Consider the following 17,955-nt stretch of genomic DNA (forward strand, 5'->3'; position numbering starts at 1 on the left):
GAATGGTCCAGCATAGATTGCAGTGACTTAGATTCCAGTGGCATAGAATGAAGTGGAGCAGAGTGCAATGTCATAGCGTAGACTGTTTCATAGTAGAGTGAAGTGGCATAGAGTGGTGTGCAGTAGAGTGGAGTGGTGCATTGTCGAGTTCAGTGGAGTAGATTGGAGCAGACTGCAGTTGTGCAGAGTAGATTAGAGTGACGTAGACCTGAATGGCATAAAGTGCACTGGCATAGAGTGCAGTGTTGCAAAGTAGCGTAGAGTGGAGTAGTGCAGAGTAGAGTGGAGTGGCCTAGACTGGAAAGGTGTAGAATGCAGTGGTGAAGAATCCAGTGGTGTGTAGGAGAGCAGAGTGGGGTAAAATGCATTGGTATAGAGTAGAGTGGTGCAGAGTAGAGAGCCTTAGAGTGAAGTGGTGTAATGTGTAGAGTGTAGTGGTGTAGTGGTGCAGAGTAAAGTGCAGTGACGCAGTGTGGAGTGGTGTAGAGTACAGTGGAATGGGGTAAAATGGGTATTCATGGTGTGGTACTGTACTGTCATTACAGACAAAACCTCTTCAATTGAAATGACCCTTGCATTTGCAGAGACATACAGTTTTACTGATAAAAGTATACAGCGCCCACACGATAAGGTGTGAAACTGTCATCACTTAGCGCATTAATTTATTTTGACCATATTAAAATATTTGTTTCCACCACACTTCAGAATTACCGGGAAAATATCCGTCAGTTTCACTTTCCTAATTCTGATTTTTTCTGAAATATCTGCACAGCTCATTTTGGCTGCGCGCTAGAAAACTGAACATTCTAAAGCCTCTTCTCTCACATTGGTACCCAACCAGATTGTCACATAAATCCTCTCGCTTTAAAGTCAGAGAGAGAAAAGCTCCCTCCTACGACAGAGCCTGACATTTGACCTTTGTTTTTGAATGTGCAGCAAAGGTGACAAGATAAGACAACGCACTGGTGACAAGTGAAAAGAATACAGTAAAGAGGCTATGCTCCAAAGGAGAGATAAACTTACAGTAAAGAGGCTATGGTCCACATGACGGTCAAACTCAAGCTGGATAGCCTAAGCAAACAAAGCCAGCAAATGGAAAGCAAGCAAATGTGAGTTACAAATCACAAAGTCAATTGTCTGCCGTTGTTGTTGGCTGTATTGTCTATGAAGCTTTCCAAATGTCTTCAAGATGTTGTTAGCAAACCAGACAGTTGCTCTGTCTGGTAGACTTCGACCTAAAAGCCCCCTATCTATACTATGCTCAGTCGAACCACTGCATCCCTTGCATACTCCACTTTGCTGGGTGGTCCCACGGCCCATCATGGAAAGGATCCACATAGTGTTAAACCATTTCGAGAACTTAAAACTAAGAAACAATCTGAGTGAGCATCTGTGGCTTCTCACAGCTGACATTAACACAGAGACTAACACTTCAATGCTGCAGGAGATTGTGAAACACATTGCAAATAAGGTGTTATAAATGTGGTTTGGTGTATTTAGCCATACAATCAAGTTTACAAAGAAACTCATCATCACACAAAAACAATTCCCAAAACGAATAAACAATACGGATTTTTTTTCTAAAATTGTTTTTACAAAAATTACAACGGGAACCATATGGCTTAAATGTTTATGGTGGCTTATTTTTGAGGAGCCTTGCTACTTTTGTTAATGGTGACAGTCTGCTGAGCAAGTACTGATTTCTTAACATCCACCCACCTTAAAAATAACGCCAACATTTAACTATGGATCAACAGCTTGGGATTACATTGCAGCCTTACCTTTGAAAAACGTGCATTTATCCATTTTGTAAAAGTTTTCTTTTGCACATCGTTATGTTCATCTGAGAAAAGAAGCAGAAGATAAACAGTAAGAACACACTTAAACGGTTAGAGAGTATTTCTAAAGGTGCCATCACGTTTGCAATTAGAATACTGCACACAAAACGTATAACAAGTTCACTTGTATTAAGCACCCTTGCACATTTGTGTACTGTGCTTGAACGACTTTGGTCATTCTAGGTAAGACAACATTCATAAATAAAAGAACAGCAGAATGTTTTTTTTTTTTTTTAAACTTAGTGATACAGAAATGTGGAAAATTAGGAAGGAGAGATATGCTGCATACAACTGATTATATTCATATCGGTGAAGTGAATTTGAAGTATATTGGTGCTTCATAAAAAGAATAGTTGTTTGTGTTAGTGTTTGATGGGAGCCTTTTGTGGATGTCACTAGTTAGTGTAGTTGTCAAATCTGGTATCTACACACACTTCAGAATGTTGTTATGATACTTTAGAGTGTTGTTAAACTCCATTGAGTCACCTGGCCATAATGTATCGCTGGAGTGTGGTTAGTCGATGGCTCGACAGTATGTCGAAGTGCTCCATGAGATGGTCAGCCTGTCCATCAGGAGTTCTACAACACAACTATTACAAAGGCAATTGTTATCACTGTCTTCTTTCGCTATGTGAATCCTCCTTCAGATTAAACAATGAGACTGAATCTCGGGAGTAAACACATTATTATTAGAAATGTAAAAGTATCAAGCTGTCTTCCTGAGACTTTCTACACCATTACCGAGCATCCTGCTTCGGTAAACTAAAGACAAAACTCTTTCGCAGCAGGCAAGCGGCTCGTGCTGGGTTACTGTATTTTGGGATATTGGGCACTGCTGCCCTATGGGGTACACCTGGCAACTTGTGCCATCCTCACTTGTCTATCCTAAGTATCTCTTCTTAGTGTCTTGAAGTGTTTTAGTGCAAGCAACACTTAAGACATGACATAAATGCTAATTAACAAATTGTCTCCGGTATAAAAAACACCCACAGAGGAGGATATAAACACTTTCTACCAGTACAAATAGACCGACGATATAGTTGTCCAGGATACATAATAATAAGCGTGGAACTTTAGCACAATGAGATTTAATTAGGAAAGAAGGAAGCCAGGTCACCCCTGGGTAACAGAGCGTTTTGTAAGCCTAGATTCAGTTTTGTTCAGTTCATTTCAGTCCTTCATCAAAGGCCGGGATTCAGATGCCTGTGTGTACCACATCTGAAACTATGCAAAGGTTGTGCTGTAAAACATTCCTGTCTCTGGATACTAAAGATCTGAAGGTTCTTCCGGCAGGAGACCCAGGAGTGGCAGGAACAGGCGGGTTTCCCTCAGCTTGCGTTTCAAGGGGCAGAGATGGATTTACAGCGGAAACCAATGCTTCCTCCAACCATGCAGGGCGGGCAGTCAGAAGATTCTGACCCATTGTACAGGATTGGTTCAACTCTATACTCTCTTTGTGACGTGGGGTCCGAGTAATATTAAAGTTAAAATACGTGTGGCAACAGTGTCCATTCTGAAGGCCATCATGTGGCACACCCGCAATATAGGACATTTTGAGAAACAGAAACAAAGGCCTGATTCAGGAAAGACTACGGTTATTAACGTAACGGTGGACGACCATCTAATTTGTACACATTAATATATTTATAATGCTCTAGAATACCAGAGTCAGATGTACTTCAAAAATGAAATGGAGTCAGTGTGTACTCACAAACTACACAGAGTACTGGTCCGCTCCCTACAGAATAAAAGCCTGATTTTGAGCTTCCATCCACTCGGGTTCACAATTTTAGAGTTAATCAAATATGTGACCAAATATGCAGCCATATGATCAGAGAGGCGTAGTGTTTTTCTGCTGAGAAAAGCTAATAAACACAAGTTTCATGAACCTGGGTATCTCAGTTGCTAATGCAGAGCAAAAACGAATGAGGAATCGCTCCCTGGCCTGACGACCCAGTACCCGGGCAGTTAAGTTAGGCAAAAATTATGTGCAGAGGGTCAAGCTGCACAGGAAATAAAAGGCAATCATATTTTTTTCGCATTATGCTTGATAATGCACATTGCTTGCCTTTCCAGCGCGTAATAAGGAATGGGCAAATGATTGCTTTGCCTTTTGTCACTGAGCCACCCAGACAATTTAAATAAGTATTTGCAATGCAATGGGTCTCTCATTTGCTTGAGTTAGAGCTACTGATGTTGTAAATTCATAACTGGACTTTTCTTGCCACATATATCGGTCAACCCAGCCTCATAATTTGGCATTTTCCTGCCACGTAATTCCAGTGGCATTGCATATAACTGAAACACTCCCATTTACCTTCTTACTGTATCTGCAGCCAAATATGAAAATATTGCCGCTATTTATTATATTTTTTCACATTATTATTTTAGGGTAGCCCCTAACCTAGTGTGGGGACTCAGAGATGACCTAGACAGAAAGGGAAGGTGGTGTGATGAGGTATGGGCAAAAATGTCTTGTAAAAGGAATGCCCCGCAAAGCATTATGGGGAAAGTTTCTGAGTGCAGCGACTATTGTAGTATCTTGATTGTAATGCTCAGAACAGCCCCTAGAAGTCACCACTATAAAAATAACATTTGTAAGAAACATGGTCATGTAACCATATAGTCAGCCCCTAGAAGGCATAACAACATGAAAACAGAATGGCAGAAACAAATGCAGTGTAACCATATATGTAACCGCTAGAAAGCATAATGCCTTACACATTTTCAGGCGTACTGCAGTACTATTACAAACATTGCCCTTAAAACACAAACTACTCCCAGCTGTAAAACAAAAGTTCCAGCCATGAGACAGCTTAAAGAAACACTGAATGGTGGAAGAGGTTACTATTCTGCCCCCCCCCCCCCAACCTAGTGTGGGGACCCAGAGATGAAACCGACAGAAAAAGCGCATCATGCATAACAGTTTGGCAGTGGTCCCATTGTCATCGGACCACCACAGGCTTAGTTATGGGCAAAAATGTTTTGAAAACGAAATGCCTTGCAAAGCATTATAGGGCGAGTTTCCGAGGGCAGTGAATATTGTATTATCAGCTCTACTGCTGTGCCGGGAGAGCCGCTTTGAAGATTTCTATGTTTATTTCTGTTTTAAATGCTCCAGTTTGTATATTTTTCAACTGCTTATCTTGTGAAGTGGTTCTCATGTAAAGAGCTCCTCTGAATGAGTTTGTGCAATATGAAACGTCAGCGCTCCTCCGATCAAGTTTGCGCTCTATGAACTTAAAATATAATTTATCAAATAACTGAAAAAAGCCCTCTCCAGCTTGCAGACTTTGTGCAGAGACAACACAAAGAAACAGCGGCATGCCCAAAACAAGGAACAGGAAGAAACAACATAGGCCACGCAGAGCCAACCAGTGAGGCAAAATAAAAAAATAGTGTGCCACAGTAATGTATCTGGCCGATCGTGCAATAATTAACGTAGCAGGGTCAGTCTGCAAGGTGTAACAAAGCAGCCTCAAGGTGGGATAAATGTAAAGCATTTACCTACAAAATCAAGAGAATTGTGAAAGACAAGCACAGGAACTAATTAAAGTGCTGAGCATGAGATGGGCGTGGTTAAAGCCCAAAGAGTAGATTACAACATATCAAAGAGCAGCGCTTGTGTGCTGCTAAACTCAACCTAATAACATCCTTCTCATTATACCCAGATTCAAAGCATATCTATAAACCAGACGGTTTCCAAACCTGTAAGACCCAATGTAATAAAAAGCATTTGCAAAGCCAAAAGGTCTCACCTCTGTGATGTGTTGACTTTTGCTATGCCTTCTGGCACTGCCCTATACTGGCAGGGTTGTTCCTGTGCAGCATCGTAAAAAATAAATAATCATAAAAATTGAGGCAGATTAAAGTTACTGCTTCTAGCGGCAACACCTCAGGGGCAGGGTATAAGCACACATGGAGAGAAGAACGCAGAGCTAAGGGTGCAGGGGAGTGAATACCACCAACCATGGGGTAGAAGAACACAAGACAGCGATGAGCATAGAAAAGTGACAGCAAGTCAGGAGCAGGGAGATGCATCAGACGGCTTGCAGAACATGGAACTCAGGGGTGTAGGGGGGAAGAAGTACACAAGAGACAAATACAGAGAGCGGGGGTGATCCTTTGATGGAAAGACACAGCACAGAGAAGGGAAGAGAGCTTGAAGTCACGAGCATTTGCAACCAAATTGAAAAAAAAAGTTCTCTAAAATTGAGCAGTGAAAGGATAGCAGCCAGCCAGTCAGAAAGAGGGTAACCTGGCTGTGGTCTAGGAAAGGGACAAAGACAAGATGATAAAGCTGGAAACAGGAAAGCCATTAAATAAGAAGCAAGCAAATGAGGGTGAAGTAGCAGAAATGTTATTGCTACTTTTGACGTCACAGTGATGAGGTGACAAATTTTGCATTTTGATATTTGATACTCTAACACGCTAAATGTAAAGTGGTGCACTGAAAGCCAATATCAATGTGCATTATAATCAATTAATTTGATTTCACATGATTCATTATCATGTTAATTAACATTTTTCACTAAAACAATAATGAATTTCTAGAAGGAAATGCTATCGAATGCTACATGAAAATGTTGAAATTTTAGTTCTGCATTATAACTACTAGTATATATTAAAATAAGTATTTTTTCAAATCTGCTGCTACATGAACACTGAAAGATTATTAATGATGAATTCATATTTTAAATATATGTGCATTATTTAGGTTAAATGGATGTGACATTTAATTTACTTTAGGCAGCCTAGGTGAGACCTGCAAGGCCCTGTTTCATAGTACATGTACACAAAATGTTTAGTCATTCTTGCTAACATCATGTTTCTTTCAGACTTCTTCCCATGAAATGTTAGCTTAGGAATAGATGTCCTATTGTTTTACCTATAGTGATACTGAGAAAGTAACCTTGAGGATTGTACATACAGGAACCAGAGGATGTGTAACCTGCCTGAGCTTACAATTTTGTTTCAAATCGTACAGATGAGCTAAAATGGGTGCCATTCTCATGGTGGATTTAGGAATATGTCCCTATGATGCAGTTCCATGTCACATGATGGATTTTGATTGGACAGTGAAGTCTTCTGATTTATGTCACACTGCTGATGAGTGAATCATGAATCATTGTGGACTTTAATTTACTGTTCCCCATTTGGAATGTCAGCATTCTGCTTGCCACTGTTGGAATGATACTCTCCACTTGGCTTTTGCTTCGACTTTGAGAGGTACATACCTCTCTGCCCTTTCCCTGCATTTTCAATGCTTTGCTGAGACTTAGAACTTATCCCCTAGCCCATGGGTACTCACAAACATTTCCCCAGGGGCCACAAAACACTGTCTGTGGCGTGCCCGAGGGCCGCACTGGTGCCAGTAGGCCGACAGTAGGAGGGTGATGGAAGGTGGGCACAAGGGGGGGCGCAAAGTAAGGTAAAACGCTCATGGATTTAAACACGTTTTTGAAGTTTGCTAACAGTTTGTCATGTTCTTACATGTCTAGTGAAAGATATCTTTAAAACTAAATTTTTTAAATCAAGTTGTTTAGGCCTCTTAGATAAAGTGTAAATAAAGTGTGCCCATTTCACAGCTTTCTGATTTTTTTCTGCGTTGTCAAGGGAACAGCAGCCCAGTGCTGTTGTTCACGAGGGGGCCGCAATTAAAGGTCAGGAGGGCCGCATGCGGCCCCCGGGCCGTACTTTGAGTATCCCTGCCCTAGCCCCAGAAGAAGATTTTTGATAGAGTTTCTGAAATGCTGATACCTTCCCTTTTTATCGACTTTTTGCCAACTCTGGTTGGCCACCTTTTGCCCCAGATGTTTTTCCAAATTCTTGATGTCCTTTTTTTTTCTTTTAATTTTTTGCACTCATGTTATAGCCCAGCAAATGCATACTTGAGAATTGCCAGTTGTAAGGTTTCCCCTTGCCTTAGTTAGATGATTCAGACCATTCCTAAATTGTGCTTAAACGAACTGGACGATGCTTATTCACTGAGCACCAAATCATTCTGTTGCTCTTTGGCATTGCTGTAATTGAGTGTATAGTCCTTTTAATGTTAGTTCACCTAACCTTTTCCAACATCTTGGTCAACAAAGGTGATTCTGTATCTTTATAGCTTTGTTTTAAGAACTGTCTACATTAACCCGAGTCTGAGCTCGTAATAAAACCCTCTAACTTTATCCCAGAGTGGAATTCGACTAGAATGGCCAAATGGGTCATGCTGTTCTCCTAAACTGTGGTTGACTGGCAATAAACTACTGGTAAGTTCTTAGGCCTTTTCCAACTAGAGAGCTTGCAGTACCTGGTAGGCACAAACTAAAAAGCATATTATGCTATTTGCATCTGATTATACACTAAACACAATGTACCTTGTTACACCTCTCATTTGGTTAATGTAGATGCTGCAAGAATGTGTCAAACAATGTAAGAAGTGTTTGTTTTCCATTCCAAATGTGGCACTGTGCCATTTCCCAAAATAAATACAATTGTGTGATGTACAGCTCCATGCACAAAGCACCACCCAAAAATCTGTGTTATTAGTAAATATGTGTGTTCTCCAGTACCATAAACTATTTAATCCTGTGTGCCCAGTTGCTTAAGGCTGCAGAACATCAATTGCAGGGAATGACAAAGTGTAGTGCTGTGTTTTTATTAAATGTAGAGCTGCCGTCCTCATTCTCTGTTCTATACTAGATCGTTGCTGACATGGTAGGATTCGAGAACGGGAACGAGAAAAGGAGGAGTGCTTGAGATTGAAGAGCATTTGTGTTCCCCTCGTTACTTATCATTGTAATACTTTAATAAATACATAAATATGCTTACTGCTGATGGTGAGATTTCTTACAGAAGTGGCGACGAGCTGGAGGAATCTGTTGCGAACATGGAGGTCCATCTGCACAGCAAGTACTATTGTAATCGATTTAGAACTTATTTCTATCTTCACAACGACGAATGTGAATGCTTTGGAGTGGATAATTAAGCGCAGTGGAAAGGCGGTTGTGTGTGGTATGTTCAATACTAGATTTTCGGGCAAGCGCACACAACTGTATAAACGGTCTTTCTGGAACACATGGTGGACCACATACGTCTTATAAGAACGTACTTTACGTAAACGTGCCGCCATTTTGAATTGGGATGAATTATCGAAGCACCATAACAATTAGGTGCCCAAAATATTTAAATGGTGCAGTGACATTTTTAAACACTGTCCACTCAAAGAAAAATACAGTTGTTTGAGGGGGAAACCACCTTTAGTCATGATTTCTTGTAAACAAAAGCAGCAATAATTTTTTTAATGACTACTGGAAATATTTGGAACTTGTCACCGCCACAACCATTTATTCCAGTATACGGTGTACCTATTTTAAAATAGGATGAATGGCACAAATATTTTAAAAATTATATATCAGCCATTGATGACGAAGAGGAACTTACAGCAGAAAAACAAAATAACATTCTATTACATTGCTTTGGCCCTGGTAGATTGAAAGTGTTTAACAATATTAATAAGAAACAAAGGCAAGAGGTCAAGGAGATGTGTATTTAAATGCACTTGAAGATTTGAACAACTATTACAACCCTACAGTTTGCATAGCAGTTGATCGTTATAAATGTTTCCACAGGAAACAAGGGAAAAGAAGAACTCGTAGAAGATTATGTATCTGCATTAAAGAACTTGGCTATTAATTGCCGGTTCGGCAACCTCCACTATGAGCTCATTCGTGACCAAATAGTTATGCAAACATTGACAATTTATGGGCCAAAGGGTAGAGTTCTTTGCAAAACGTTATTGACATTGTTAAAAGAGCAGAACTGACTGGAAGATGCACCAAAGCAGTTTTAGTGGAAAATAAAACGGATGATGTAATAGTAGCAAGAGTGAAAGGGAAGAAATCCACAAAGGAATACATAAACATTTATAGGAAAAATGAATGTAGAACGGAAAAACCTATCAAAGTAAAAGGGAATGTTATAGAGGTGATAGCAGCGATCACTTGGTAAATGATAAATTGTGTCCAGCAAGTAAAAAAAATGTCCAAAGTGTGGTGTGATAGGACATTTCCAAAGAGTGTGCGAAAGAAAGCTGGGAGCAGTTTTAACGTATTAGAACTGGAAGATACTAGCACTTCGGAGGAAGATGAATTGAATGCATGTGTGGATGGGGTAGATGATAACTGTTTTACACACTGTGGAAGAGAAGAAAAAAAAGGAGGAAAAAACCTATGAGTGAGATAACTTTGGGGAGTGAACATTTCTATTGTAGTTAATTCTGGTTCACCATATACAATTGTAAATAATGACGTCTGGACATGGAAATTCAAACTAAGTTTGGGTAATGAGTTGTGTAGGCCAGGTACAACTTTTAAGAAATTTACTGGGGAGGTTATTGAGCTGTTAGGGTATAAGAAGTTGAAGTTTCAGTACAAGGATAGAAACACATTAGGAAAATTGTATGTGGCTATCACAGGTCCCTTTGTTTTGGGCTGGATCGACAAAGGTAAGTTGGGATTACTATTGGACCCAAATAACCCAGAGCCAGTCTTAACAATTCAACCAGAGTTGGAAATAGGCAAAGTGGTCTTAAATACATTTACTAGTGTTCTCTGGGAGTATTGGGAAATTGAAAGGGTTTAGTCACAAAATGTACCTGAAAAGGGGTGCAAAATCTCATGTGCACAAAGTGAGAAAGATTCATATTTACTAAAAGTGAGGAAAGGATAACTGAGCCTATCAAATCTTCGGAGTCGGTGGCTCCCTTGGTAGTAGTGAAGAAGGCCTATGGGAATTCGAGATTGTGCTTTGATTTACGAGATCTTATCGGTAATATCCTTCTAGATCCATTTCCTTTGCCACACATGAACGAAATGTTATCATGCACAAAAGGAATTAAATAGTTTTCATCTATTGATTTGAAAGCTGCTAACCACCAAGTTCTGTTACATCCGGATAGTAGAAGTATGACTACCTTTATAATGCTGTTTGGGTGTTATAGGGTCAGGGGAGTGCCGTTTGGCTTAGCGTCAGCTATGTTTCAGAGATTGATGCATTCCATGTTTGAAAATGTGGATAGTACTATGATTTTCCAGGATGATATTCTTTTTATGGGCAAGTCCAGAGAAGACCATGACCAAACCTTATTGTAGGTACCCGATGTATTAGATAAGAAAGGTCTAACTGCAGAGTATAGTAAGTGTAAGTTTGCTTGTGATCATGCTACGTACCTAGGTCATATTGTATCAGCGGAGGGAATTAAACCAAAAGAAGAACTTGTGGATGCTATAAAAAAAATTTACCCAGTCCTCAAAACAATGATGAAGTTCGTTGGTTTTTAGGTTTGGTCGAGGTTTTTTCCAAATCTGTTAAGAATGCTTCAGTGAAAATGTACGTCTTAAGACAACTACTTAAAGTAAGAAACAAGATTGAATGGTCGATGGAGTGCCAACAGGCGTTTGATTTGCTCAAAAAGGACGTTTGTAAGGCACCTCCAATACAAGGTTTCAAACTGAATCTCCACTATACCATCACAATGGATTCCAGTTGTAGGGGAATGGGAGCTGTTCTGACACAGAGGAATAAGGCTGGTCAAGAAAATATTATTGCATTTGCATCAAGGTCATTGCCTTTGTCTGAGGAGAGATATTCAGTCATTAAATGTGAATCACTGGCCTGAACAAGGGCACTAGAGCATTTCTGACAATATATTTGGGGAAATAAGATTACTTTGAGAAGTGATCATAAGCCACTTGTGAGAATATTAATGGCAAAGGAGTTGTACAGAGCATCTCCCAGATTGGCTAGGATGTCAGTACGTCTTTTTGAATATAATTATGACATGCAGTATCTGCCTGGAGTGAATAATGTTGTAACAGCTTTTTTTAAGTAGTAGTATGCCTTTAACCACTGAGGACATGGATAAAGAAGTGGGTGAAGATTTGTGGGTGGCTGTTCTGGAGAAAGGTTGTCAAGGTATTTCTCATGATGAATGGAAGGTGGAACAGGAACAATATAAGATTTTAAGGAAGGTGCAGTGTATGATTACAAAAGGGTGGCCACAGAAGAAACTGGTTGATAAAGTTCTGTTACCTCTTTGAGAGGTTAAGAATGAACTATTTTTCAGGATAATTTGATTGTTAGAAGTGGTAGGGTGGTTCCTCCTGTGACCTTAAGGTCCAAAAGTTTTGAAATATGGGATGAAGGACATTTAGGAATTGGGAAAACAAAAAAACAGAGTGAAGAATTGGTATTGGTGGCCTGAGTTAGATAAAGAACTAGCAAGGAAAGTTAGATAATGTATATTATGTGAAAATTCTGACAAAACACAAGTGACACTTAAACAGTCTTCACATCCTATTCCTAGCCCCAACATGGCATGGGAAAGGGTTGGAACTGATGTGGTGGGCCCCACTGGTGAAGGAGAGAGACAGGTTTTTGTTCTAGTGTTAGTGGACCACCTTACTAAATGGCTAGAGTTGGAAATTGTACGGAAGGCTAATTCGTTTTGTATTATTAAATTCTTGGACAAAATATTTGTGCAAGAGGGTTTACCCAAGAGTATTGTTTCTGATAATGAGCCACAATTTGTATCAATGGAGTTCAAGGAGTATTTAAGAAGGAATTGGATCAAGCATCAAACCACCTCTGTGTATCATCCTGCAGGCAATGGGGCGGTAGAAAGTTTTAACCGTGTGCTTAAAAGTATTATCTGTATAGTGGCAACCATTTAAAATGGGAAAGAGAGGTATGGAAAACGGTGTGGGCATTTAGAGTGTATGGGTGCGCTAGTAGAGGCTCAAGTCCACTCAAACCTACGAGGGGAAGAACTCCAATGTCCAAGGACAATGTGGGTTGGCTTAAAAATGCCAAGATGGTAGAATGGACCCCAAAGGAGGTGAAGGAGAACATTGAAAAGACACAGAGGAAGTATAAGATATACTGTGATCTGATACATAAGAGCAAGGAGGCCAGCCTCCTCAGGGGGTCCCACGACTGCTAAGAAAATTAAATAATATTAACAGATTAGGTCTCCACTCCAGCTTTCAATAATGATTCATTGGGGGGTCCCCGGATTCCAATAATGATTCAGTGGGGGTCCCCGGATTCCAATAATGATAAAGTGGGGGTCCACAGAAGTTGAAAGCTTGGGAACCACTGCTCTAAATATCTGGCACGTATGATGTCAAAGTCATTTTCTACAGCCTTTCATTTTTACCTGTGAATCTGATTCACAGGAGATGTGTGACCTTTTGCCAAAGGTCATACAACATGAAAGTGTGATCCTAGGGTCCTAAGCAACAAAATACATGGGTAATATGTACTGAAACAGAACTTATTTGGTCAATCTGATAGCAAACAAGCAGCTAAACGTTATAAATAGCTCTTGCTTTATTTTTCACACCATTAAAAATGTATGCAGGCAGTTAGTTTGTTGCACTGAGTTAGGTTAAAATGGCTAGAAGGAGTCAAGTGTGTATAAAATGCACCCACACTTTTTTATGGAAACATCCTTGGATTCTCAGCCACTAAAGCGCAAATCCATGCAGCTTTCCATTAATGAACAATTAGAATAGAAAAGGTCTCAGAGCAGTGCACTTTCACACCGCCAACACTTCATCAACTCTTGAGGTGTAAGTGTTGCTGAACTCCTTTCACTGGAGAACCCAAAAGGGAAGTGTATTTAATATTTCCAGAAGTATGTGCAAGATGTAAAGTCAAAATCAAGCACTGAGTGAAATGCACAAGCATGACTTTAGTCTGGGCTAAAATTGGAAATAAACAAACAGCATAGCAGCTGGTGCAAGCAATGACAGGGAGGGGAGCAGTAACATGGAGAAGATGAAGAAAAAACACAGCAGGAAAAGAAATAGAACGTCAGGGACAGCACAAGCTAGTGGACAGGCATTAATCAACAGGAATCAATCTGTGCTTGGTCCATGCACCAGAGTCAAAACAGCAAGTGACGCCTGGTGTGCGTTGTTCAATCAGGAGGCAGCAATGAAGGATAACAATGGAGCCACTGAATGGTAAGCAAAGGGGAGGCCCCCGATCCCTTTTTGTAAACAATACTTTTGCAAGTGCCTGCGCACATATTCTGCTGCTGGCAGGCAAGACCAAAAATTGCAACAATGAATACACAGTAGACTTGTTCGTTTTCAGGGATTCAAAGAATCTGTAAAAGTATGCCATCGAAATCTAAGGTAATCACAGCTTTCTGGGCTTACTCATAAACCACTATGACATTCAAGTGACTTTGTAAACACTGCAGACAATATTCTATAGTACCCAAGGAGAAAATGTGCAAAAGTAGATTTTTAAACGTTCCTCGTCCAGACTCTTATACTAAAGGAGCATGCTGTTTAAATTTCCACTAATTTTTTTCATAATACTAAGAGTAAATCAGAACTGTTGGTAGAAATATCCGCTGAACAGGATTGCGTAAAACCAGGTAATTTCCAAATGTGGATCATAAAAAAAAAATGGGTTAAAGGTGGGTAGATCAGTGCCGGATTTGCCTCTTTCCTTTGTGATTTTCACTTTCAGATCAGGAAGGAACTTAAAAGTAAAAAAAAGGAATGTGCCCATTAGGACAGGAAGAATGTAACATTAGGAGAGGAAGAATGTAACATCTCACACCATTCGAGCTTGTCTAGCTGCGCGCTCTGGAATCTTGCTGTACTGTAATGCTGCATTGTTTTTGCCGGCTTTATGAAAGCTGCCTGTTCAAGCTATTTTTATGTCTTGTTGACTGTGCACCTATACACAGACCTATTGTTACTAGTTCTTTAAAATATGCATAGTGGCTTTAGGGTCACCCACATTTGTATTACTATCCCACATCATGTTTCAGTGTTGATACATCATTCCTCGACCGAAGGAGCACGTGCACTGCAATGCCTGTGTTTGTTTTACATCTTACAGGTAATCTGAATCATCACACGTTAAATGTTCTCAGATGTATGGGATAAAGGAAGCGATTGTTTCTAGGTCTTGCCTTCTAGACAGCACATGCACTGTGTTGTGGGGCCTACTGCTTACCAAGAACATACAGGGGCTTGAAGCTGGCACCAGTGCTCACCATTGTGTGGCTGTTCACTCACTATCATTTGCCTACTTCTTATTCGTGCCCCAGCTTGTCAACTTTGTGTTTGGCCCTCCAATGAAGCATCATTACTATTTCTTTGACTCCCTAGCTCCTATGCTTCTGCTGCTTGCTTTTCAAACACTTCTGAGTTAAGCATTCCAAAGAAGTGCTTGGGTTTTTCAGTTGTCTCTCTCAAGTACTGCTCTCCCATTGCTCTTCGTCACCTGTGGGCTTTTCCCTGCCTAGTCCTTATTACACTTGCCCTCATGTACTCCCCTACTTTGCTTTCTCGCCCATGTGGTTCTTTACTGCCTGCTTCACATTGCCCTTTTTACCCATCTGTTACACCCCTAGGGCTCCACTTTGTGTTTTCTCGGTATGGTTCCCCCCCCCACCCCCACCCCCACCCCATGTTGCTTCCATACCCCTACATATGTCACCCCGTGTTGCTTCTTTCCCCACCTTTGAATTACTTCTGCCCCCAGCTTTCGAATATGCTTTCTTTTACCTTTATTTCTTTTTTAGTTACAGGTCCAATTTGGATCAATGACCATAAAGAAATAATACAGATTCTGCTTAATTTTAGTGCACATGCATGCATGGAGTGTGTACGTAGAAAATGGCACGGCTGGGTCCTCAAAGTGTTTTTTTTTTTTTTTTAATATTCGTTAGTCAAGCTTTGCAGCGTGATTAAAAAACCTCTGGAAAAGCCAATAGGCACCAAAGGCACAGCTTACTGGCTTTGCTGATCCTGGTCTTTTTTTTAATTGTATCATGCTTTTTTGAATATTTTAGTCAAGATCCAAAATGAAGGCCAGACTAAATTGCTTTCACAGTCTTGCTGGCCGATTTCCCTGGGGCAGGCTCAGAACAAATATGCCTGTTATCTGTCTTAATTATTTTGTTTCTCCCACAACCAGGTGCCATATCCACGGAGTGATTGCTAATGCATTAGGATCCTATTCAGGCACTAGGCTAAAGCTCCAATTGGGAGCAACTACTCTAGTTTACCCATCAACACAACCACGGCTCTGATTCTCCCTGGCAGGCCATGGTAATCTTTCCATGTCGATGACTGAAAGAGGACTTCCATGGTCCCGACTCTTAATCGTTGGTTAGTACGTATTCTCAGGGACCTTGGCATGCCAGTCACTAATATACACGGTCCCCAAAATTATGCAGGAGTGGAGGACAACACTATGTGACAGGGTTTTCTAAATTATGTGGGAGGGAAAGGCAAATTATGAAGCATAACGCGGCATCGTCTATGGTCGTTTTATTTTGTTATTTTAACGCCCATTAACACGGTTTGTGCAAAGGTTTTATTTAATTAATACCAGTTTAACTTTGGGTTGAACAAATGGCAATTACAAGGTCACCTGCTAACTACTGCAAAATATCTGTCACAGTGCACCACCACGTGTGGAACTTTTTTTACATTAACTTTTGATTGATTTAAGCTTAAAACGTACATATTTTTTCTTGAAAATTGCACACTATGATGCAGATGATGGATTAAGTGGCAAGGTTCCCGTACGCATCACAACAGGCACCTTTAAACTGTGGGTCATAACCACAGAGTTTTCCCATCACTGGTGTAAGTTACACCTGGAAAGGGTGTAAGTTACACCTGGAAAGTTTGTAAGCTCTACATTCAAATGATAGCAAAGATAAAGAAATTAAACATTATCTACATTTTGCAGATAACGGTGTTGACATTGCTCGGCAGTGGATGTTCTAAATGGGGAGTGAGAGTCTGAAACGTGGTTCGTCTAGTGTACTATTCATTTTAAAGTCATGAGACCTAGGACAGGCTCCTCCTGGACATAAGCATGAAGGATGCAGTTGTTAAGGATGAAGAACATCCCAGGGAATGTGCAAAGCATTACATATTTGGATTTCCATCGCAAAGCGGGGCAGGATACAGGGTTATCGATTGACCGTTGCAGACTTCATACTGCAAGACTTTTCTAAACTTGGGACAGATGCGTGTCTGCGTGACTTGCACTAATCAGAATGTGCGGATAGTCAGCATACACAGAAGACACTGATTTACACAGTAGAATGTGAATTTGATAGCCCTCCTTGGATTTTTTAATTCCCATTTAAGATATGCCTTACAAAATGTGAGTGATAATAATAAACTGAAAAGTATTTAATAAAGAATAACGACTCCTCAATGGAATTATTAACAGAAAACCAATTATGTAATACATGAGTGGTGCCCATAGGGGGCACTACAAAAATAAAATCAGGCAAACGTGACGTGATCCTACAATAGCTTAACTCCACTACTTAACAGTCACTGATTCGAGATTCTCAGATCTTTATATCCACTACTGGTCAACCTCTAATCAAAGACCACTGCAACTACAATACTACTAGTTTCATCAACACCACCAAACATCAAAGCATGCACAAAAATCTTGCCCTCTCCCATATCATCAAGCACATAATAAACTAGTTACCTAAAAAAGGGGAAGTCACATTGCCCTCAAATAAGCCATTAAGAATTTTCACAAAATTGACCTTCCAAAACTACTTGCAACCAAACCCAGTTTACCAGCAAACTATGTTAAAATGAAAGCTTTAACAAATATTAAATGCTCCAAACTCAAACTATCATATCATTGACCAACAAGCCTTCACCAAAGTGTTATCCAGACTTAAATCCTATGTAACAAAAACTACCCTACAATGCATCTTAAACAGGCCATTCAAGACAGCAGAGAGAGCTATATACCAGAATAAAACCATCAATGCAGTATATCAGAGGACTCCAATTTTCACCTTTTTAAAATCTATCTCACTCGCACAGACTGTCCACAAATGGGAATACAAGTCAAAGCAGCTCTCAGAGGGACACTTCCTATGTGACTCCATCAACGTCACTTCGAGCATCCCACAAAGAATACCAGGTCATAACCGGTGGGCACGTTGCAGTCTACTCTACTCTACTTTATTTTACAAGTTTCCTCATTCACCCTGAGAGCTACTGATTGCAGATGGAGACAGACGTCAACATGATCTACTGCAACCTGA

General features: G+C 40.3%; 1 protein-coding gene across 4 annotated transcripts in view; it reads right to left on the reverse strand.

The window, feature by feature from the left end:
• Positions 1–17,955, reverse strand: part of UTRN (utrophin) — a 1,374,288-nt gene that overhangs the window by 1,132,137 nt on the left and 224,196 nt on the right. For all 4 annotated transcript variants that reach the window (XM_069235249.1, XM_069235248.1, XM_069235247.1 and 1 more), the window contains exon 3: positions 1,782–1,843. In XM_069235249.1, the coding sequence (XP_069091350.1) occupies positions 1,782–1,843 (62 nt within the window). The remainder of the gene's footprint in view (positions 1–1,781; positions 1,844–17,955) is intronic.

The sequence above is a fragment of the Pleurodeles waltl genome, chromosome 5, assembly GCF_031143425.1.
Source record: "Pleurodeles waltl isolate 20211129_DDA chromosome 5, aPleWal1.hap1.20221129, whole genome shotgun sequence".
NCBI classification, from domain to species: domain Eukaryota; kingdom Metazoa; phylum Chordata; class Amphibia; order Caudata; family Salamandridae; genus Pleurodeles; species Pleurodeles waltl.